The sequence below is a fragment of the Mustela lutreola genome, chromosome X (genome assembly GCF_030435805.1).
Source record: "Mustela lutreola isolate mMusLut2 chromosome X, mMusLut2.pri, whole genome shotgun sequence".
Lineage (NCBI taxonomy): Eukaryota > Metazoa > Chordata > Mammalia > Carnivora > Mustelidae > Mustela > Mustela lutreola.
This window is the reverse complement of record NC_081308.1, coordinates 46,512,989-46,535,718: the sequence shown is the minus strand read 5'-3', so window position 1 is coordinate 46,535,718 and position 22,730 is coordinate 46,512,989. Positions and strand designations below refer to the sequence as shown.

General features: G+C 37.7%; 1 protein-coding gene across 17 annotated transcripts in view; it reads left to right on the top strand.

The window, feature by feature from the left end:
• The window catches only part of HUWE1 (HECT, UBA and WWE domain containing E3 ubiquitin protein ligase 1), a 173,355-nt gene that overhangs the window by 99,412 nt on the left and 51,213 nt on the right, over positions 1–22,730 (top strand). For 16 of the 17 annotated variants that reach the window (XM_059158501.1, XM_059158495.1, XM_059158500.1 and 13 more), the window contains 10 exons: positions 72–129; positions 1,149–1,325; positions 4,261–4,506; positions 5,999–6,132; positions 6,897–6,991; positions 18,142–18,333; positions 19,706–19,922; positions 20,335–20,457; positions 21,394–21,631; positions 22,020–22,250. In XM_059158501.1, coding sequence (XP_059014484.1) covers positions 72–129; positions 1,149–1,325; positions 4,261–4,506; positions 5,999–6,132; positions 6,897–6,991; positions 18,142–18,333; positions 19,706–19,922; positions 20,335–20,457; positions 21,394–21,631; positions 22,020–22,250 — 1,711 coding nt within the window. The remainder of the gene's footprint in view (positions 1–71; positions 130–1,148; positions 1,326–4,260; positions 4,507–5,998; positions 6,133–6,896; positions 6,992–18,141; positions 18,334–19,705; positions 19,923–20,334; positions 20,458–21,393; positions 21,632–22,019; positions 22,251–22,730) is intronic. The other variant, XM_059158487.1, reaches the window with a different exon arrangement.

The window sequence follows — 22,730 nt, the reverse complement described above, 5'->3', positions numbered from 1 at the left end:
CCCTTTCCTCACTTCGTTCTCTTGCACTGGTATTGTGAATTTGTGTAACTCACTCTTTTCTCCCTTAACAGGGTTGTTGGTACAGAGGAACGTATTCCTATTCCCCTCATGGATTACATCCTTAATGTGGTAAGATTCATGGTAGGGTAAACTGAGTAAAGGTGTGTGTTTTTCTGGAAAATGTGTGGGATTACCAGATAGTCTAGTGATTTCCACATTTATTTTCATTGGGGCCCTTAAAGTGTAGATCAGTGGGAAAAGATGTGCAAACCTTGTTCTGTAAGACTGGTTTGCCAACAGTTGGACAACACTCTTCCTTCTTCTAAATACTCTCAGTTTTTTGTTCATTGTTACTATTTGCCATTGGAATTTAAACAGGAGAGTGGACTGTTTAGGACAATCCAGTATTATTTTCTTTGAATGTGTCCAACATAAATTTTTCCCATTACTTGCTATTTTTCCTGTTAACTTCTCCTTTATATTAAAAAAAATAGTAATATGACCATTTCTTTCAACTTACCATGTGTTTCACAGGAAAAAAGGGAAGATTTTGAATTTTCCCAGAGTTGTTTACCTATAAGGGCCCACTTAGCAATTGTTCTAGCCCACTAAGCACTTCCAAGACTTCCAGAGATGGTTCCTTATGCCTGTGTGTTTCTTGCCCACATTTTACATTCTTCCCTTAAAAAAATGCTTTTGTTTGGTCCAAGTCACTCTTTTTTAGAGTTCTGGTTTTCATTTGCATTATGAACACATTGAGAAAGAGTATCCATTTTTATTTACAGGGAGAGGCAACATAGTATCATGTAAGAAGCACATTAAGAGATCAGATATGATTTTGCCACTAATTCATGGATGTGGCCCTGAGCAAATCATTTATCCTCTCAAATTACATGACTTTAGGTGTGGCCAGAAAGGTAGATTGGGAAGAAGTAATTATTCCTGTGTGGTATTTTTTGGAGGTTTCGTTTTTGTTTTTTGGATGTTTAGGGTCCATATCCTATCTCTCTCCCTATTTATTTAAGGTTTTGGTATTCTAGAAAATACTGATTTTATGACTGCAAGGCAACCCCTGTCCTTACTCCAGGCTTGCCTTTTAGTTCCAGATGTCAGACTCTAACTTAATTTTTTAAATTTTCATTACCTAGATGAAATTTGTGGAATCTATTCTGAGCAACAATACAACAGATGACCACTGCCAGGAATTTGTGAATCAGAAAGGACTCTTGCCTTTGGTTACCATTTTGGGCCTTCCCAATCTGCCCATTGACTTTCCCACATCTGCAGCCTGTCAGGCTGTTGCAGGTGTCTGCAAATCCATATTGGTAAGAGCTTCTGGCCAAATATCTTCATTTCTTTTCAGAAATCAATTTTGTAATACTTCTGTATACATGTTTTTACTTTGGTCTCCCTTTACTTTCAACTAAAAAATAAGAAATTTGTGGCTATGTATTACAAGTGAATCAAGTGAATTTTGTGACTAATAAGTAGTGTGTCACATTATTTCTCATTGAAAAGTTAAATTATTTGTTCATTGTTCTTAGGTTTGGTATATAGTTCCAGTATTTGAGTTTATTGGAGGGGATGGTAGATGAAGAAAGTTTTGGAACTGGGTTTATTATTCTTGTGTCATCCTTTCTCATGGATGCTTTTTAACACAATCTGGTATTGTTTAGTCATATAGCTTTTTTCCTTTTTCAAGCTTGATAGTCATGCATTTTAACCATAAGTGACCTATAGTTTATTGCTCAAATTTTGCCCAAAAATTAAGTGCTTTATTTACTTTAAGTAGTAGTAAAATGCACATCACATGATGTTTACCTTTTTAACCATTTTTAGGTGTATAGTTCAGTAGTCTTTAGTACATATACATTGTTGTACAACTGATCTCCAAAAGTTTTTCACCTTGCAAAACTGAAATTCTGTACTCATTAAACGACGACTCCACACTCCTCTCTCCCTCCCAACCCCTGGTAAACATTGTTCTACTTTCTGTCTCTGACTTTGACTGTTCCAGGTACCTCATGTAAATGTAATTCATAAGGTATTTGTCTCTCTGTGATTGGCTTATTTTGCTTAGCATAATGTCTTGAAGATTCACCCATGTTGTAGGATATGTCAGAATTTCCTTCCTTTTTATGATGCTGTTGTATGTATAAGCCACATTTTGTTTATCCAGCCATTCACTGATAGACCATTGGGTTGCTTCCACCTCTTGATTATTTTTGAATAGTGCTGCTATGAACACAGGTGTGAAAATACTTACATAAGACTACTGTGTGTGTGTTTGTACAGTAAAAGCACTTAAGGATCTACTGTCAGCAGATGTCAAGTATACAACATTATTAACTATAGACACCAAGATATATATTATATCCCCACAGTTTACTCATAACTGAAAGTTTGCCCTTTGACCAACATCTGCACATTTCCCCCCAGCCCCTGGCAACCATCATTCTGCTCTCTGGTCCTATGTATTTGACTTATTTCGATTCCATATAAAAGTATGATCATACCCAAGACTTCTTTCAGTTCTCTTAGTTGTATACTCAGAAGTAGGATTGCTGGATTATATGGTACCTATTTTTAATTTTTCAGGGAACCACCATACTGTTTTCCATAGCAGCTCCAGGATTTTCACATCATTCCATCCAGCAGTGTACTACGGTTCCAATTTCTCTGCATCCTCACCAACACTTACTTACTTTTTCTTTTCCTTTTTTTTTTTTCCCTGTTGTTGTTGATAGTAGCCAACCTAATAGGTGTGAATTGAGATCGCATGATATCAGTTTGCATCTTCTAATGATTGGTGATGTTGAGCATCTTTTTATGTGCTTACTGGCTATTTGTGTATCTTTGGAGAGATGTCTATTCAAGTCCTTTGCCCATTTTTTAGTAGGGTTTGTTTTTTGTTGTTGTTGAGTTATAGGGGTCCTTTCTATATTCTGGATATTAATTCCTTATCAGATAAATGATTTGCAGTATTTTCCTCTCTTCTCTGGTTTGCCTTTATCTCTGTTAATAGTTTTGATGAACAAAAGGTTTTAATTCTGATGAAGTCCATTTTATCTTTTTTATGCTGTTGCTGTGCTTTTGGTATCAAATCTAAGAAGTCACTCCCAAATCCAAGATCCTGCAGCTTTTACCCTATGGCTTCTTCTACATGCTTTTATAGTTTTGACTCTTTTATTTAGGTCTTTGATCTATTTAGAATAATTGTTTTTATATGGTATATATGATGTATTTCTTTATGCCAGTACCACATTTTTTTATTTATCTTTGTGATAAGCTTGGAAATCAAGAAGTGTGAGACCTCCAACTTTGTTCTTTTTCAAGGTAGTTACATCTATTTGGGGTCCCTTGAGATTATTCTACAAATTTTAAGAGAGAGATTTCTATTTCTGCCCTCCCCAGCCATTGATGATTTTATAAGGATTGCATTAAATCTGTGAAGCTCCTTCATTAGCTGGATTGTGCAGTGATAAGAAATTTCTGGTAAAAATCAGTAATACAGTTGCGTTTGGATTTGTAAAGTCCGTAATTGTGACATATCCGTAATGTTTTATTTTGCTTTACTCTTTACAATATTAAGTGCTGTTTATAGGAGAGAGGTAAAGAGGCTGTGCTCCATCATTATCCTACCTCTAAGATACTATGTGAGAATTCATAGATTTATCTAAAGCCACAGTAAAGGCACATAAGTTATCCTATCTTTGAATGGCAAGTGATAGTATTTTACTGTGAGATTTTCTGCAGATTTGAAAAGCAATTACAAGGGCTGTGTCCTATAATCCTTGAGTTGTCTCATAAAAAAGGAGATTGCCTACCTCATTCCTATTCTAGAATCATCTCTTTTATTTTAGGAAGAAAAAAACAGTAGTAATACTGGTCACTTCCATACTTTGAAAACTTGCCTAATATTGCTCCTTGTTGAGCAAAATTTATAATTAATCTTATAGTATAGAGTCATTGCTATAATAGTATTTTCAGTTTGGCCATCACAAGCTTTTAAATATGATTGACTTACCACATTTGAAAGCCTCTCATTTGAGAGAGGTAAAGTGTTGCTCTAAAAGGAGGCATTGAGGTATATCATATCTGCATTCATATTTTGGCTCTACCATTTAACCAGGTGGGATACCATGGCCAGGTTCAAAATTTGTGACACTTGTCTTCTACTTCTTCCATTGTGACTATTAAAGATGTGGTGTATATGAAGTTCATTGTATATTAATACTTTAATTATTATTCTTGTTTCAGACACTGTCCCATGAACCCAAAGTCCTTCAAGAGGGTCTCCTTCAGCTGGACTCCATCCTTTCATCCTTGGAGCCCTTACACCGCCCAATTGAATCTCCTGGAGGCTCAGTGTTGTTGCGAGAACTGGCTTGTGCTGGCAACGTTGCTGATGCTACCCTTTCGGCTCAGGCCACACCTCTACTCCATGCGCTCACTGCTGCCCATGCCTACATCATGATGTTTGTTCATACTTGCAGAGTTGGACAGGTAAGAATTGGGGGGCGAACAAGCTAGTTTAAAGCCAGTGAAGTACATAGGTCACATATTGGGCATCTTACTCTGCTTAGAAACAGTTCTACCTGGGCTAGCTGCTAAAAGAACAGATTTTTTTTTTTTTTTTTTTTTTTTGGTGGGGGATGCAAGTTTATGCTTCAAGATGCTGTCTAGTTTATTTTCCCTTTTTTTTATTAGAATTTGGGTGACCATATAATTTGTGAATTAGACTTTCTTTTTTTTTTTTTTTTTAAGATTTTCATTTATTTACTTGATAGACAGAGAGAGATCACAAGTAGGCAGAGAGGCAGGCAGAGAGAGAGGGGGAAGCAGTCTCCCTGCTGAGCAGAGAGCCCAACATGGGGCTTGATCCCAGGACCCTGAGATCATGACCTGAGCCGAAGGCAGAGGCTTAAACCACTAAGCCACCCAGGCGCCCCTTGTGAATTAGACTTTCTTGAGAGTAAAAGTTGAGTTGGAAACTTTTTGTTGAGTGCTACCTCAGGAATTTGATCATTGCTCATGTTTTATTAATTTACTATAAATAATAGGCATTAATGGGGCATCTGGGTGACTCAGTCGGTTAAGCACCTGCCTTCAGCTCAAGTCATGGTGTTAGGGTCCTGGAATCGAGCCCCACATCAGAGAAGTCTGCTTCTCTCTCTCACTCTCCCTCTGTTCTCTCTCACTCACTCTCAAATAAGCAAATAAAATCTTTTAAAAAAAATAACAGGCATTAATAGATCTTAGCAGCTACATAGGCCAACTGGGATTTATAGTCCCCTTTTTAGTGGACAAGCTTCAGTTGGGTGCTCATCTGGCCTTATTACTTCCTAATCTTTGTACAGATGCATGTAGGCCTGATAAGGAAAGGAAATTTGACCATAGCGTGTTTAAGTCAATGGTAATTAAGAGAGATTAGTAAAGATTACCTGAATATCAAACCCTATGTCTGTAATCCATGTGAGGTTCCTCCTGTGGTTCCAGAAAGGGGGGGTGGTTTGTGTGTGCTCATGGTTTTACAACTTTCAGTTCTCAAGTAATCGATTCTAAAGATTAAATGATGTAATGTTTTAGCACCCTTGTTTTATGCTGTTGAGCAGGAGTATATTCTTTGTATCAAATCAATTGAAAAGCATGGATATAAACTATTGAGGAAATAATTACGTGACAAAGGTTTGGAATTGAGTTTTATGACTTTTTATTAAATAAAATTTAAGGTGAAATGTTCAAGGAATTACATAAATCCAAATATTAATTGAAGTTAAGAAGTAAGAGGGAAATAGCAAGTCCCACAGCACAACCTAACAGAATTAGAAGGCTGTCATTGAATCTGCGAAACTGTTTCTTTAAAAAGAGTTGCCTGTGACCATCGCCTCTTGATTTACAAAAAGCAATGAGAAGAAATTGAGAAGGGATGTTAGATACAGACTGTAAATGTTACAGAGGGCATCCCAAAGATAGCTTCTGTTTCCTTTGTTTGCAGAGTGAAATTCGTTCCATCTCCGTAAACCAGTGGGGCTCTCAGTTGGGTCTGAGTGTTCTGAGCAAGCTGAGCCAATTATACTGTTCCCTGGTGTGGGAAAGCACTGTCCTTCTCTCCCTGTGTACGCCAAACAGGTAAGGGAGGGGGCATCTCTTTATTATCTCTGTTGTCTTTCTTAATAGAGAAACTTAAGTTCAGTGATCCTGGAGGATTGCTTTGGTCAAGAGCAGAAAGCTGTTAGTAAAGAGTTCAGAGGGTTCTTTGTCTATCTTAATCCATTCAGTCTGCAATCACAAAATACCACAGACTAGATCCTTATAAACAGAAATTTATTGCTCATAGTTCTGGAAGCTGGAGGTCTGAGACTATGTTGCTAGTGTGGTTGGGTGAGGGTCCTTTTCTGGGTTGCAGACTTTGCATTGTATCCTCACATAGTGGAAGGGACTAGGAATGTTTCTGGAGCATCTTTTATGAGGTGGTAGTCCCATTCTTGAGGTTCTGCCCTCAAGACGTAAGCACTTCCCAAAGGCCTTACCTACTAATATTATCACATTGGTCATTAGGATTTCAACAAACGAATATTGAGGGGACACAAACATTCACTCCACACTATTGTCCTTCCCATTTACTAGCCTAGGGACGTGCTTACAAATGGGTTATTTTCTGCATCTTTGATCTTATGTCCTGATTATTCTGTGTCAGCATGATAGGTATTTAAAATTTCTTAGCCAAATCTAAAGTTGGGTTGGAAATCTTGTTGAGAACTACCTCAGGAATTTGATCATTGTACATGTTTTGTTAGGTTCACTTACCTGTCAGCCAAGCAGATGAGGGACCAAGCAGAACGTAAGAAATGAGCTATCAGGGTTCTTTTTACTCATGGTTTGTCTTATTGCAGCTTACCATCTGGGTGTGAATTTGGCCAGGCAGACATGCAGAAACTGGTTCCAAAGGATGAGAAGGCAGGTACGACCCAGGGCGGAAAAAGATCAGGTAACTCCAAGAAACTAAAATCTTAGTCATTAATTCTCTTAGTTTTGTTTCTGTGTCTTTATAAGTCTATTGTGAAACTGAGTTAGCTGTATTGTCTTTAGCCCTCAATTTTTTCCTTTCATTTTTATTTTAAAATTAAATTATTTTCAGTCAGTTTCTCTGTAAAATGTGTATATACAATGGTAAAAATTACAAGTTGCAATAAAAAGAATCACTTAACATTTGTACCACAAATAAACAGTTTATCTAATCTTTTCCCCTAGGGATACATCTTAGCATAGTTGTGATTATCTTAGAGATAATATTTTATAGATCTCTTTTTACTTAACATTAAGTGTCATGTAAAGGGTCTGTGAATTAACCATTCCCTATTGTTTTCTAATGTACTATTTTGAAATAGTATATTTTTATATAGTTTATGCAAATAAAAAATTAAATCCTAGAAATTACTGTACTGAAAGATATGGCGAGCCCCTAATTTTTGTATGCTTATTTTTCAGAAGTTTAATTTCACTCTTAAAAATGGCAAATGAGGGGATGCCTGGGTGACTCAGTTGGTTAAGCAGCTGCCTTCGGCTCAGGTCATGATCCCAGCATCCTGGGATCCTTGCTCCGCAGGGAGCCTGCTTCTCCCTCTGACTCTGCCTTCCACTCTGTCTGCCTGTGCTCGCTCTCGCTCGCTCGCTCTCTGACAAATAAATAAAATCTTTTTTTTTTTTTTTTAAATGGCAAATGATTGTTTTAAGTGGCTGTGGAGCACTTTACTTTTTTTTTATTTTTTTTTTTAATAAATTAATTTATTTTCAGAAAAACAGTATTCATTATTTTTTCACCACACCTGGTGCTCCATGCAATCCGTGCCCTCCATAATACCCACCACCCGGTACCCCAACCTCCTAACCCCCCGCCACTTCAAACCCCTTAGATTGTTTTTCAGAGTCCATAGACTCTCATGGTTTACCTCCCCTTCCAATTTCTCCCAACTCCATTCTCCTCTCATACCCCTTGTCCTCCATGCTATTTGTTATGCTCCACAAATAAGTGAGACCATATGATAATTGACTCTCTCTGCTTGACTTATTTCACTCAGCATAATCTCTTCCAGTCCCATCCATGTTGCTACAAAAGTTGGGTATTCGTCCTTTCTGATGGAGGCATAATACTCCATAGTGTATATCCATTTGTCCGTTGAAGGGCATCTTGGTTCTTTCCATAGTTTGGCGACCGTGGCCATTGCTGCTGTAAACATTGGAGTACAGATGGCCCTTCTTTTCACAACATCTGTATCTTTGGGGTAAATACCCAGGAGTGCAATGGCAGGGTCATAGGGAAGTTCTATTTTTAATTTCTTGAGGAATCTCCACACTGTTCTCCAAAGAGGCTGCACCAACTTGCATTCCCACCAACAGTGGAAGAGGGTTCCCCTTTGTCCACATCCTCTCCAACACATGTTGTTTCCTGTTTTGTTAATTTTGGCCATTCTAACTGGTATAAGGTGATATCTCAATGTGGTTTTAATTTGAATCTCCCTGAGGGCTAGTGATGATGAACATTTTTTCATGTGTCTGATAGCCATTTGTATGTCTTGATTGGAGAAGTGTCTGTTCATACCTTCTGCCCATTTTTTGATATGTTTGCCTGTCGTGTATGTTGAGTTTGAGGAGTTCATTATAGATCCTGGATATCAACCTTTTGTCTGTACTGTCATTTGCAAATATCTTCTCCCATTCCATGGGTTGCCTCTTTGTTTTGTTGACTGTTTCCTTTGCTGTGCAGAAGCTTTTGATTTTGATGAAGTCCCAAAAGTTTATTTTCTCTTTTGTTTCCTTTGCCTTTGGAGACATATCTTGAAAGAAGTTGCTGTAGCTGATATCGAAGAGATTACTGCCTATGTTCTCCTCTAGGGGTCTCATGGATTCCTGTTTCACGTTGAGGTCTTTTATCCATTTTGAGTTTATCGTTGTGTACAGTGTAAGAGAATGGTCGAGTTTTATTCTTCTACTTGTAGCTGTCCAGTTTTCCCAGCACCATTTATTGAAGAGACTGTCTTTTTTCCACTGTATATTTTTTCCTGCTTTGTCGAAGATTAATTGACCATAGGGTTAAGGGTCCATATCTGGGCTCTCTACTGTTCCACTGGTCTAGGTGTCTGTTTTTATGCCAGTACCATGCTGTCTTGGTGATCCCAGCTTTATTTTTGTTTTTCAACATTTCCTTAGCGATTCGGGGTCTCTTCTGATTCCATACAAAGTTTTGGATTATTTGCTCCAGCTCTTTGAAGAATACCGGTGGAATTTTGATCGGAATGGCATTAAAAGTATATATTGCTCTAGGCAGTCTAGACATTTTAACAACGTTTATTCTTCCGATCCAAGAGCATGGAATGGTCTTCCATCTTTTTGTGTCTTCTTCAATTTCTGTGGAGCACTTTAGAACCACACTGTTCAATATGGTAGCTAGCCACTAGCCACATGTGGACTGTTGAACACTTGTAATATGGCCAGTATAACTAAAAAAATTGGATTTTTTTTTCTTCTTCTTTTGCTCTCCCTCCCTCCTTCTCCTTTCCTTTTCTATCTTCCCAGGTGCTTTTTTTTTTTTCTTTATTTCCTCTTGTAAGGGAAGGATATAATGGGTTGATTTGTATGTCTGACTCCCTACACAAAACAATACTGTGTTGAAGCACTAACCTCCCTCCCCCAGTGCCTCAACATGTGACTTTATTTGGAAATAGGGTTGTTAAAGATATAGTTAAGAGGAGGGTGATAGACTGGATGGAAGAAACTAAATTCTTAATTTTTATATAAATATAACTACTGCTATTCTGTACAGTTGTTAGAAGCTTTTAAGAATGTTTAGAACAACTTTGGTCTGTGAATGTATTTTTTTTTTCCAACTAAATTGTATGAAATAAATGTAGGTCAGTTTTTATGAATATTTAACATCTGAATTGAGATGTACTCTATTTCATAGATTCTTGTTTTTTAAAAAATCATGAGTATAAAAATGTCAAAACTCAGTGACTTTTATATATGACTATGTCTTGTAATAAAAATTCAACTATATTGTGTTAAGCAGTGTGTTAAAAATTACCTGTTTTCACTTTTTAATGTGGCTACCAGAAAGTTTAAAATTATATATGTGGCTCACATATTTCTGTTGGGACAGTGCTACTTTTTCTGTTACATATTTAATATATTTTTCTGAATTTTCCTTCTTTTCTTTTGTTTTTGTATTTTTTAAGGTTTTTTAAAAATTCCAGTTAGTTAACATACAGCGTTACATTAGTTTCAGTTGAACAATAAAGTGATTCAGCAGTTCCATACATTATCCAGTATTCATAAGGACAAGTACAATCCTTAATCCCAATTACTTATATATATAACATATCCCTGACCCCCTTCCATCTGGTAAAAATAATACACCATTTGTTCTGTATAATTAAGAATTTGTTTCTTGGTTTGTCACTCTCTCATTTTCCCCCTTTGCTTGTTTGTTCTGTTTCTTAAATTCCACATAGGAGCAAAATCACATTGTGTTTGTCTTTCTCTGACTTACTTTGCACAGCATTATACTCTCTAGGTCTATCCATGTCCTTGAAAATGACATTTCATTCTTTATTATGGTTGAATGATATTCCATTTTATGTACATGCTACCACTTCTTTATCCATTTATCAGTCCATATCTTGGCTGTTGTAAATAATGATGCTATAAACATAGGGGACATGTATCCTTTTGAATTAGTGTTTTTGTATTCTTTGGATAAATACCTACTAGTGCAATTGCTGGATCTTATCTTTTTTTTAACTTTCTGAGGAACCTCCATACTGGTCCCCACAGTTGGCTGCACCAGTTTGTATTCCCACCAGCAATGCTTGAGTGTTCCTTTTTCTGCACATCCTCAACAACACCTTTTGTTTATTATTTGTATATTTGTTTTGATTTGCATTTCTTTGTTGGTCAATAAAGATAAACACCTTTGCTTGTATCTTTTGGCCATCTGTATATCTTCTTTGGAGAAGTGTCTTCTTCCCATTTTATAGTTGGATTATGTGTTTTGGGGGTATTGAGTTGTATTATTTTGGATATTAACCCTTTATCAGACATGTCATTTTCAAATACCTTCACCTGTTCTGTAGATTGCCTTTCAATTTTGTTGATTATTTCCTTCACTGTGCAGAAGCTTTTTATTTTGATACAGTCCCAATAGTTTAATTTTTATTTTGTTTCCCTTGTCTTCAGAGATCTGTCTGGAAAAAAATTGCTATGGCTGATGTCATAGAGGTTACTGTGTTCTGTTCTAGGATTTTTATATATTCAGGTCTCACATTTAGGTCTTTAATCCATTTTGAATTTATTTTTGTGTATGGTGTAAGAAAATGGTCCAGTTTCATTCTTCTGCATATTGTTGTCCAGTTTTCCCATTAGCATTTGTTGAAGAGATGGTCTTTTTCCCATGGGATATTCTTTACTGCTTTGTCGGAGATTAATTGACCATATAGTTATGTGTTTAATTCAAGACTTTCTCTGTTCCACTGATCTGTGTGTCTGATTTTTGTGCCACTGCCATACTTTTTTGATTACCGCAGTTTTATAACATAACTTGAAATCTGGAATTGTGATGCCTCCAGCTTTCTTTCTCTTTTTCAAGATTGCTTTGGCTCTTCAGAGTTTTTTGTGTTTCCATACAAATGTTAACAATTGTTTGTTCTGGTTCTGTAAAAAATGCTGTTGGTGTTTTGATAGGAATTGCATTAAATGTGTAGACTGCTTTAGGTAGTATAGACATTTCAATGCTATTTGTTCTTCAGTCTGTGAGCATGGACTGTCTTTACATTTCTTTGTGTCATCTTGAATTTCTTTTCATCAGTGTTTTTATAGGTTTGAGAGTACAGGTCCCTCACCTCTTCGGTTAGGTTTATTCCTAGATACGTTATTTCTGGTGTAGTTGTAAATGGGATTGTCTTCTTAATTTCTCTTTCTCCTGCTTCATTATTGGTATATAGAAATGCAACAGATTTCTGTACATTAATTTTGTATCCTGTGACTTTACTGATACATACATCAGTTCCAGCATTTTTTAGTGGAATCTATAGGGTTTTCTATATATAGTATTATGTATCTGCAAATAGTAAAAGTTTTACTTCTTCCTTACTGATTTGGATGCCCTTTTATTTCTTTTTGTTGTCTGATTGCTGTGGCTAGGACCTAGAATATTATGATGAATAAAAGTTGTGAGAGTAGACCTCCTCGTCTTCCTTACCTTAGGGGGAGGAAAAGTCCTTAGTTTTTCCCCATTAAGGATGATGTTAGCTGTGTTTCTCGTATATGGCCTTTATTATCTTTAGGTATGTTCCGTCTAAGCCTACTTTGTTGAGGGTTTTTTGTTTTTTTTTTTAAGGTTTTTTATTTATTTATTTGACAGAGAGAGATGACAAGTAGGCAGAGAGGCAGGCAGAGAGAGAGGAGGAAGCAGGCTCCCTGCTGAGCAGAGAGCCTGATGCGGGGCTCGATCCCAGGACCCTGAGATCATGACCTGAGCCGAAGGCAGCGGCTTAACCCACTGAGCCACCCAGGTGCCCTGAGGGTTTTTTTTTTTTAATGATTTATTTATTTTGAGAGCGCCTGAGCTGCAGGGTGGGGCAAAGGAAGAGAACTTCAAGCATACCTTCCTTCCCCCAGCATGGAGCCCAATTCAGGGCTTGTTTTCAGGACCGGAATTCATTACCTGAGATGAAATCAAGAGTCGGACAGTTAAACAGCTGAGTCACACAGGTACCCCTTGAGGGTTATCATGAATGGATATTGTACTTGTCAAGTGCTTTTTCTTCATCTATTAAAATGATCATATGCTCTTACCTTCTCTTATTGATCTCATGTATCACACTGACTGAATTTGTGAATGTTGAACCACACGTGCAGCCCAGGAGTAAATCCCATTTGATCCTGGCAAATGATTTTTTTTAATGTATTGTTGAATTGGATTGCTAGTATTTTATTGAGAATTTTTGCATCTCTATTCATCAAGGATTTTGGCATGTAGTTCTCTTTTTTAGTAGAGTTTTTGTCTGGTTTGGAATCAGGGTAATGCTGTCCTCATAGAATAAATTGGGAAGTTTTCCCTTTTTTCTGTATCTTAGAATAGTTTAAGGAGAATAAGTATTAACTCTTCTTTAAAAGTTTGGTAGAATTCAACTGTGCACCGTCCAGTCCTGGACTCCTGTTTGTTGGGAGTTTTTTGATTACTTATTCAGTTTCTTTGCTGGTTATCAGAAATCTTCTGTTTCCTTCTGTTTCGGTTTTGGTAGTTCATATGTTTCTAGGAATTCATCCACTTCTTCTGGGTTGTCCAGTTTGTTGGCATAGCATTGTTCATCTTCTCGTGATTTTTTGTATTTCTTGGGTTTATTTCTCTTCTCTCATTTGTGATTTTATTTATTTGAGTCTTTTTTTTAACAAGTCTGATAGGATTAAAGATCTAACTCATGGTATCATTGAACTGTTGTTTTAGTTCTGTAGTATTAATTTCTATTCTGATCTTTATTAGTTCCTTCCTTCTGCTGGTTTTAGGTCTTGTTTGTTCTTTTTCTAGCTCTTTTTGGTGTGAAGTTAGGTTGTTTGAGACTTCTCTTGCTTTTGAGGTAGGCTTGTATTGCTATATACTTCTCTCTTAGAACTGCTTTTGCTGAATCCCAAAGATTTTGGACCATTGTGTTGTAATTCGTTCCCATGTACTTTTTTATTTCTTCTTTGATTTCCTGGTTGACTTATTCGTTGTTGAGTAGCATGTTCTTTAACCTCCATGTATTTGTGATCTTTCCAGATTTTATCCTGTGGTTGACGTCTAGTGTCAATAGCATTGTGGTCTGAAAAGATATACATGGTATGACTTCAGCCTTCTTGAATTTATTCAGGCTAGTTTTCTGGACTAATATGTGATCTATTCTATAAACTGTTCCATGTGTAATTGAAAAGAATGTGTATTCTCTTTCGTTTTAGGATGGAATGTTCAGAATCTATCCATTAAATCCATCTGATTCAGTGTTTCATTGAAAGCCATTGTTTTCTTGTTGATTTTCTGTTTAGATGAACCGTTGATGTGAGTGGGGTTTTAAAGTCCCCTACTATTATTATATTACCATTGATCAGTTCCTTTATTTTTGGAATTATCTGTGTATTTGGGTGCTCTTACGTGGGTATATCATAAGTATTTACAGTTGTTAAGAGTTTCTTGTTGAATTGTCCCCTTTATTATTATGTAGCATCTGTGTTTGTCTCATGTTACAGTCTTTGCTTTAAAGTCTATTTTGTCCAATATAAGTATTGCTACTCCAGCTTTCCTTTGATAGCCATTTGCATGATAAATATTTCTCCATCCCCTCGTGTTCCATTTGCAGTTGTCTTTAGGTCTAAAATGAGTCTCTTATAGGCAGCATATAGATGGGTCTTCCTACTTTATCCATTCTGTCACCTATCTTTTGATTGGAATGTTTAGTCCATTTACAGTTAATGTGTAATTACACATACGTAGGTAAGAAGGAGGTAGGTATTGCCATTTTATTACTGGTTTTGTGGTTGATTCTGGAGATTTTCTCTGATCCTTTCTTGTCTCTTTCTTTTCTTTCGTGGTTTGCTGATTTTCTTTAGTAATATATTTGGATTTCTTTCTCTTTATTCTTTGCATATTTACAAGTGGCTTTTGATAATATGGTTACCATTCTATTTGCATATAACATCTTTTATATATAGCAGTTTATATTAAGTTGATGGTTGTTTTAAGTTTGAACGCATTCTTCTCTTTCCACATTTTCTATATGTTACTATATTTTATATCCCTTTTTTGGCGAGTTCCTTGATACTGTCACTTTTGGTCTTTCCACTCATAGAGTCCTCTTTAATATTTTAGGGGGCTGGTTTAGGGATCATGAACTCCTTTAGTTTTTGTTTAGGAAACTATTCATCTCTTCTTCAAACTGAGTGATCGCCTGTCTGGATAGAGTATTCCTGCTATAGATTTTTCCCATTCAGCACTTTGACTATATCATGCCACTTCATTCTGGCTTGCCAAGTTTCTGCTTGCCTTCTGGGTTTTCCCTTGTAAGTTAATGACTTTCATCTTGCTGCTTCTAAAATTTTTTCTCTTATCATATTCTGTAATTTTAATTACAGTATGTCTTGATGTTGATATGCTTTTATTGATTTTGTTGGGGGTTCTCTGTGCCTCCTGGATCTTAATGACTGTTTCTTTCCCCACATTAGGGAAGTTTCTAGCTATTACTTCTTCAAATAAATTTTTCTGCCCCCTTCTCTCTTTCTCTCTCTCTTCTTCTGGGCCTCCTGTAGTATAGATGTTATGTTTGGTGGCCTTGCTGAGTTCTCTAAATCTATTTTCATATTGCCTAAGTCTTTTCTGTTTTTTTTTTTTTTTTCAGCTTGATTACTTTCCATTGCTCTTGTCTTCTAGGTCACTAGTTCATTCCTCTGCTTCTTCCATACTGTTGTTTGTTCCATCAAGCATGTTTCTTATCGCATTTATTGAATGCTTTATGTCTCCTATGTTGTTTCTTACCTCTGTGTCAGGGGTCTTACTCATGCCTTCCACTCTTTTCTCAAGTCCAGTGAGTATCCTTATGATCATTGCCTTAAATTCTCTATCGGGCATGTTACTTATAGCCATTTCACTTGGATTTTTGGTTGTGGCTTTATGCTAATCTTTCATTTGGGATAAATTTCTCTCTGTCTCTATTTTGTCTGCCTCTCTGTGTCCATTTCTCTGTGTTAAGAAAGTCAGCTCTGTCTTCTTCTCTTGAAAGTAGTGACTTTATGAAGAAGCAGTCCTAGAATGCCCTGGACTGCAGTGTGCTCTGTTCACCAGAACATAGTACTTCAGGAGATCATCATGTATGTGGTGCTTATGTCTTGGGGTTTTGTCTAAGTTACTTTCCTGTTCATGCAGCCATTTGCACTGACACTCTCAGCCTTTTGTGGGCTGTTCTTGGTCTCTGTGGTGTTAGTGGGACCTAGGCAGGCTGGCTCTTGAAGGGTGTGTCCACTAGTGAACTTGAAAGCTGGAAGGCAGTGTTGGGAAATTGTGTACTAGACCACTAGTCCTATGCCAGGTTCCTCAAAGCACGAAGTGGCTAGGGAGATGCCAAGGTGGGGTATGTGCAAATTTAACAGAATTTGCCCTGAGTAGGTGAGTGCTCAGGACACCTCTTGGCTGTGGCACACTGCTATCTAGTTAGGTAGCAGTTGTCTGTACAGCCTCACTTCCTGCAAGTTGCTCTGTGTTAGAGCCGGGGGTGGGGGTGGGGAATGGCTCCCACCAGCTCTCTTCTTTTCAGAGAAATCCTCCAACATGCTCCTAAATCAGTATGAACAGATCTGTCTCCCGGGTGCCCTTCATGTTACTACTTGATACAGACTGCTGTCTCTTTAAGGGTGGTGACCCAGTGATAGTTGGCCCATTACTGAGTCCTCCAACTTTTAAAGCTCCAGACTCCCAAGTCCAAGTGGCTTTATAAACTCCCAGAATTCAGCCACTCTGGTTTTTAAAGCTAGACGTAATGGGAATTACTCTCTCCATGCGAGCTTCCTGGTGTGAGTGCCTTTTTCTCTGTCCTTGCTGTGCATCCAGCTCCCTCCCTTCAGTGGGCAGACTCCCTTTGTCTTACTGACCTTCCTAAACTTTCAGATGCAGCTGCTTCCCTATATTTAGTTGTGGAGTTTGTTCTGCCAGGCTTCAGATAGCTCTTCAGTTTAATGACTTGGATGTGAATGCTATCTAGTTGTAAATGTAGGACAGGGTAAGCTCAGGGTCCTCCTACTCTGCCATCTTCCCAAGCTCCTCTTCGTACAGTGGGTATTTTTTTATTTAAGTAATTTCTACCCCCAGTGCTCGCTTCAGCAGCACGTATATTAAGTAATTTCTACCCCCAGCATGAGCTCAAACTCAACAGTCACATGCTCTTCCAGCTGAGCCAGCAAGGCACCCCTGTACAGTGGTATTTTAGAAAATGGCTTTTATGTTATATCACAGTAAAGTAGGAAATTGCAGTAAGCAGAAACTATACACAATTTTCAGACTCTAATGCAACAAACTTAAAATTAATAAAAACTTTTCTAGGAAGTTTTTCCCTTATATTCTGTATCAGGGAAGAAATAAATTTAATAAACTATTAAGGAAACAAGACAATTCTATGTATAAAAACTGTTAGGATATGCTTAAAAATTGTACTTGGGTTATTAAACATAGGGGAAATGCTTAAGGACCAGACAAAGGATTTATATAACATCTGGTTATTATGGGAGAGGAGAGAGAATCAGTAAAATAAACACAAACCTTTGGCCCATGTAAATTTGGAGAAAATGGACCAAACCAAAAATTAGAACCTCAGATTTAGTCAAAATGCAATAAATTTGAATCAAGGAAAGAAGTAATTTACTAAGAAATATTAACAAAATTAGATTTGGTGTCAAAGAATTGCTTCACCTAACAATCTGGATATATTTTTTCTAGCAATTTCTTTTACACATTTAATTTAACAAAGATGACTCCATTTCCACATAGTTTTTTTTTTAGAATACTACAAAGACAACTTGGTGTGGTGTGTTTTATTAAAGGTTTGTCTAACATGATTATTAGATATAAAAGCATGCATATGTCCACCAAAAAAATAGATGTATCTCACGTTCATATACAAAAATCTTAAATGTCATAAAATATATTTCTCCAGTGGCCATCTGTGATGTTTAATTTGAGTTTATTATTGACAAGCCATAAAATATTAACAGGGTATTCACCTTGACAGCATTGGGTTGGGGGGGTCAGGGTACACACTGTAGGCTATGTGAATGGTGCTCCCTATGTCATATAGTGCCTATAGTTTTGCAAGGTAGCCCTGGGTTAAAACAGTTCATATGCTCTTGCTGGAAGATGTTAGTATTGGCTACCTAGAAGGTCTCAAAGGAGAGGAAGGTATCAGTAGTTATATTTTGGTTTGATTTTTCCTTTTCAGATTTAGGAAGTTATGGACATTTAAAGAGTGACAAGCACCATATGTAGCTCTTTCTTGTGACTGTTCAGGACAGGGAACAAGGTAAGTGATGACACAACATGGTCTTATTGCTCGTCTCTTATGTCTACAGATGGTGAGCAGGATGGAACAGCTGCAAGTATGGATGCTTCTACCCAGGGCTTATTAGAAGGCATTGGGCTTGATGGTGACACACTGGCTCCCATGGAGACAGATGAACCTACTGCTTCAGACTCTAAAGGCAAATCTAAAATCACACCTGCTATGGCTGCCAGAATCAAGCAAATCAAGCCTTTATTGTCAGGTGAGTGATTTTCCTCATTCTACTGCCTTTTCTGGCTTTCAGAGCCTTAACCAGTTTTAGACAAATTCAGTTGGTATGGCTCTGTTGTTTCCTTTAAGGAACTTGGAAACCTTGGTGGCTCATTTTCAGGTGGTATCTATATGATAGGCTCTGTACTAACTGCTAGGGATACAGGGATAAGAGACTGACTTCCTGAAAGTCATGTTTTAAAATTCCTTCCTTGCTACTCATTCCTCAACTACTGCAAATGATTCCTGCTCTTACCGTTCCACTGAAATGACTCACCGGTGACCTGTTGCTACGTCCATTGGATACTCTTCAGTCCCCTTCTAACTTGTCTGCAGCATGATAGTCGGCCCATCACCTCAAAACACTCTTCTTGGTTTCTGTGGTATTAAACTCTTCTGCTTTCCTGTTACCTGTTAGGCTACTACACTCAGTGTTCTTTTCCTTTCTCTATTCATTAAATATAGCTGGCAAATGACATGGCTGATTCATGTTTTACTAATGTCATTTTGGCAGCTCTGTGGAGACATTAACGTGATATAAGACTGCATTAAGGATGTTCACTGATATGTCCTTGTCTTCTTTTGCCCTTTAATGTAGTATCAGTGTTTGGAGAACGTGTTTTGTATGTTCCTTGATATTTGTCACTTTCTGACACCTTAATGTAGAGGAAGGTGAAGACCTAACTCCTGGGAATCTGGAGCTCTGCCCCAAAGCAAGCAGAAAATGGCCTTTGGTGGGGCACCTGGGTGGCTCAGTTGGTTGAGGGTCTGACTCTTGATTTCAGCTCGAATTGTAAGATCAATCCCTACATCAGGCTCCTCACATCAGGCTTCTCTATCTCTTTCTGCCCCTTCCCACTCGTGCGTGCACATAGTCTCTCTATAAATTAATTAATGTTAAGAAAGCCACTTATAAAATTTTTATGCTTTTCCTAGCAATCTTTTTTCCTTTGAGGATCATATATTTAATGTTGTGATCAGACGATATATATGATAATTCTATTAACAGTTTTGCTGTTTTTAAAGTATTGTGGGCATTTTAAGTGATTCTGTAACCCAGTAGATGTATCATTTGCTTAACTGATTCATATTGATCTGTTGCTTTTTCTACAAAGGTGATTTTAACTCTGTACCTCTTTAAACAGTGTGTTTAACTTATTCGTCTTTCACATTTGTTATGTATCAAGTTCCAGTATACTTCTCTGTCTCCTGCCTTTAAAAGAGGCATTTATTCTCTGTGGAACATCCTTTTTGGATTATTAAATGTAGAAATAAGTCCAGGTGTTTCCCAGGTGTTGTTGGTTAGTTATAATGAAACCATTCTGAGCATACTCTCATGCCTTATTCTGACTTTTGGTTTCCAGCATCCTCCAGATTAGGCCGAGCGCTTGCTGAACTATTTGGACTCCTTGTTAAACTTTGTGTGGGGTCTCCTGTCCGCCAGAGAAGGAGCCATCATGCTGCCAGCACCACCACAGCACCGACACCTGCTGCTCGATCCACAGCCTCAGCCCTCACTAAGCTCCTCACAAAGGGCTTATCTTGGCAGCCTCCACCATATACACCTACTCCTCGCTTCAGGTGAGTTCTACTTGAGATACAGAATCTAATTAGTTCCTTTTGTACTTAAATGGAGAGTGAGCCACTGAACTAGAGGACTTGAAAGGTTCCCTGTTAACTCTAGATGTGTAGCCCACATGCAGTTTAATGTACTTATATTGGTGCTTTTTAGTCTAGAATATAGAGATTTTTTAAGCATTTATGATCAAAGTGTATTTCAGTAACCTTGTATTTTTTAGTAGGTGAGGACTGTCACCTTTTTTGCCTTAGAAGTTTTAATAACCAGACTAGCCAGCCACCCACCTGAATTCCAGTCAGTCTCTCAGTCACTTTAGTACAATGTTAAATTTTACTCTAGGCAGCTACATGAATTTCCCAGCGCTTCTGTGACTGCCTCAGAGAAAGCTAAAATTTTGCTTTTTCCCCCTTTCAGGCTGACATTCTTCATCTGTTCAGTTGGTTTTACATCCCCAATGCTGTTTGATGAGAGGAAGTATCCCTACCACCTCATGCTGCAGAAATTTCTCTGCTCTGGAGGCCACAATGCTCTTTTTGAGTAAGAATCAAGTTCCTTCACAGAGAAGCATTTCTCGGAGTTTGGTCTTTCTTTGTGCCTTAGCAGCGCACCACTTTCTAAATCACCTGTCCTGTAACCACAGGACACACAAAGATAGCCATTAGTTGTAACCTTTTACATTCGGGGAATTAGCCATATTTGTCTCAGTCTTCCTTGGAGGGTGGGATTTAGCCTTTCCTAGAGATGTTTGTAAGAGTCTCTGCTTTTCTTCATCTGGTTTTTAGTGCCAGATGTACATATTTTTCTAGTAGACTTACTCTTTCCTTTTGTTTCTCCAATAATTTTTCTGCTTCTCTTGGTCTAAAGATTCTAAGCAAAGTTTCACTTGTTTCATGAAGTATAGTCGACATACAGTGTTATACTTGTTGCAGGTGTACAACATTGTGATTTGACAATTTGTACATTATGCAGTGCTCATCACAATAAGTATAGTTACATCTTTTACCATATAAAGTTACTACAATATTATTATCTCTATTCCCTATGCTATACTTTTCATTTCTATGATTTGTTTATTTTATAACTAAATTTCTACCTCTTAATCCCCTTTACCTATTTCAACCATCCCCCTATCCCCTCTGGTAACAACCACTTTGGGTTTTTTTGTTTGTTTATTCATTTTGGCTTTAAAAAGTAAAGCTAAAAGTGGTAATCATTTTACATACTATATGTGTATCAAATCATCACATTGTATACCTTAAACTTATATCTGTTATATGTCAGTAATACCCCAATAAATCTCAAATAAATCCTCCCCTCAAAAAAGATAAAGCTAATAAATATTGGACAGATTATCAGCTGTAACTGCAAGAAGAGAGATGTGTAGTGGCAGTATAGATACTGGGAACCTTCTGAATGCCCCTCATCTAAAGTACTAATATTTTGTCTCCATATTCTCTGTTATTTGAATTTTAGAACTTTCAATTGGGCCCTATCAATGGGAGGTAAAGTTCCTGTTGCTGAGGGATTAGAACATTCAGATTTACCTGATGGCACAGGAGAATTCCTAGATGCCTGGCTAATGCTAGTGGAGAAGATGGTGAATCCCACCACGGTGCTTGAATCTCCACATTCGCTGCCTGCCAAATTGCCTGGAGGTGTCCAGAACTTCCCACAATTCAGTGCCCTCCGCTTCCTTGTGGTAACTCAGAAAGTGAGTATTAAGCATTCTGAAACGAAGAGGGATTTCTCATGCTGACTGGTTAGCTCTCCTTTATGTCCTCCTTAATGAAATAACTTGATTCTTGGAGAACCATTGGATCCTACTCCCAGATAGGGCTGCCTTACAGAAAGGGATATAGACCACTGGAGAATTTCCTATAGTGTAAATATTTGAACTGTAAACTTGAGATTGATATTTCAGGTTGGATTAAAATGCCCCTTCTCTGTGCTGCTTTAGCCCTCCACAGCACTGACCTAGGGTTTTATTGTTGACACTGACCTTTCAGGGAAAGACTGTCCCATAGGTCTTAGATTTATTCCTCCAGTGACTTTGAATTAAGACAAAATGATCTTCACACAGCTTTTCAAATGACTTCTAGGCAGCCTTTACTTGCATCAAGAACCTGTGGAACCGGAAACCCCTAAAGGTATATGGCGGGCGAATGGCTGAGTCCATGTTGGCCATCCTATGCCATATTCTCCGAGGAGAACCTGTGATTCGTGAGAAACTGAGCAAAGAGAAGGAGGGATCTCGAGGAGAAGAGGACACAGGGCAAGAGGAAGGTGGCTCCCGCCGGGAACCTCAAGTCAACCAGCAGCAACTGCAACAGGTAGGGTCCTGGGTTCCCACTCCAGGGCCAAGACTTTGCTGCCAATAAAAAACACACAAACCCACAAGTATATTCTAAGTTCACATGCCACTAAGTGGCTTGTGGGTTTTCTAATTTACGTGCCACAAAGTGCTTGGTCCTCTTAGCCAGGAGATAGCTTTAAATTTGTTCCCTCTTAGCTTTTCTTTTTTCTCCTGAAAAGCCAAGGTATAGGTATGGTTTCAGTGCTGTTAACCAGTGTAAGATTTGTGTCCTCCCAAGCATGTTGTTTAGTATTAAAACTCTTTTATAGTATAGTATAGTAGCCACTCAGTAGGCTGTGGCTGTCTTGTTCTTTGGAGGTGAACTGTCCTCAGCTACTTTGATTTCTCTGTAGAGGAAAGGATTAAGGGTATCTCCAACAAGAGCTCTCTGCAACCTTACCTACAGAACATACTAGTTTTTTCAAATAAATACATAAACCACATTTTGAAAATTGGA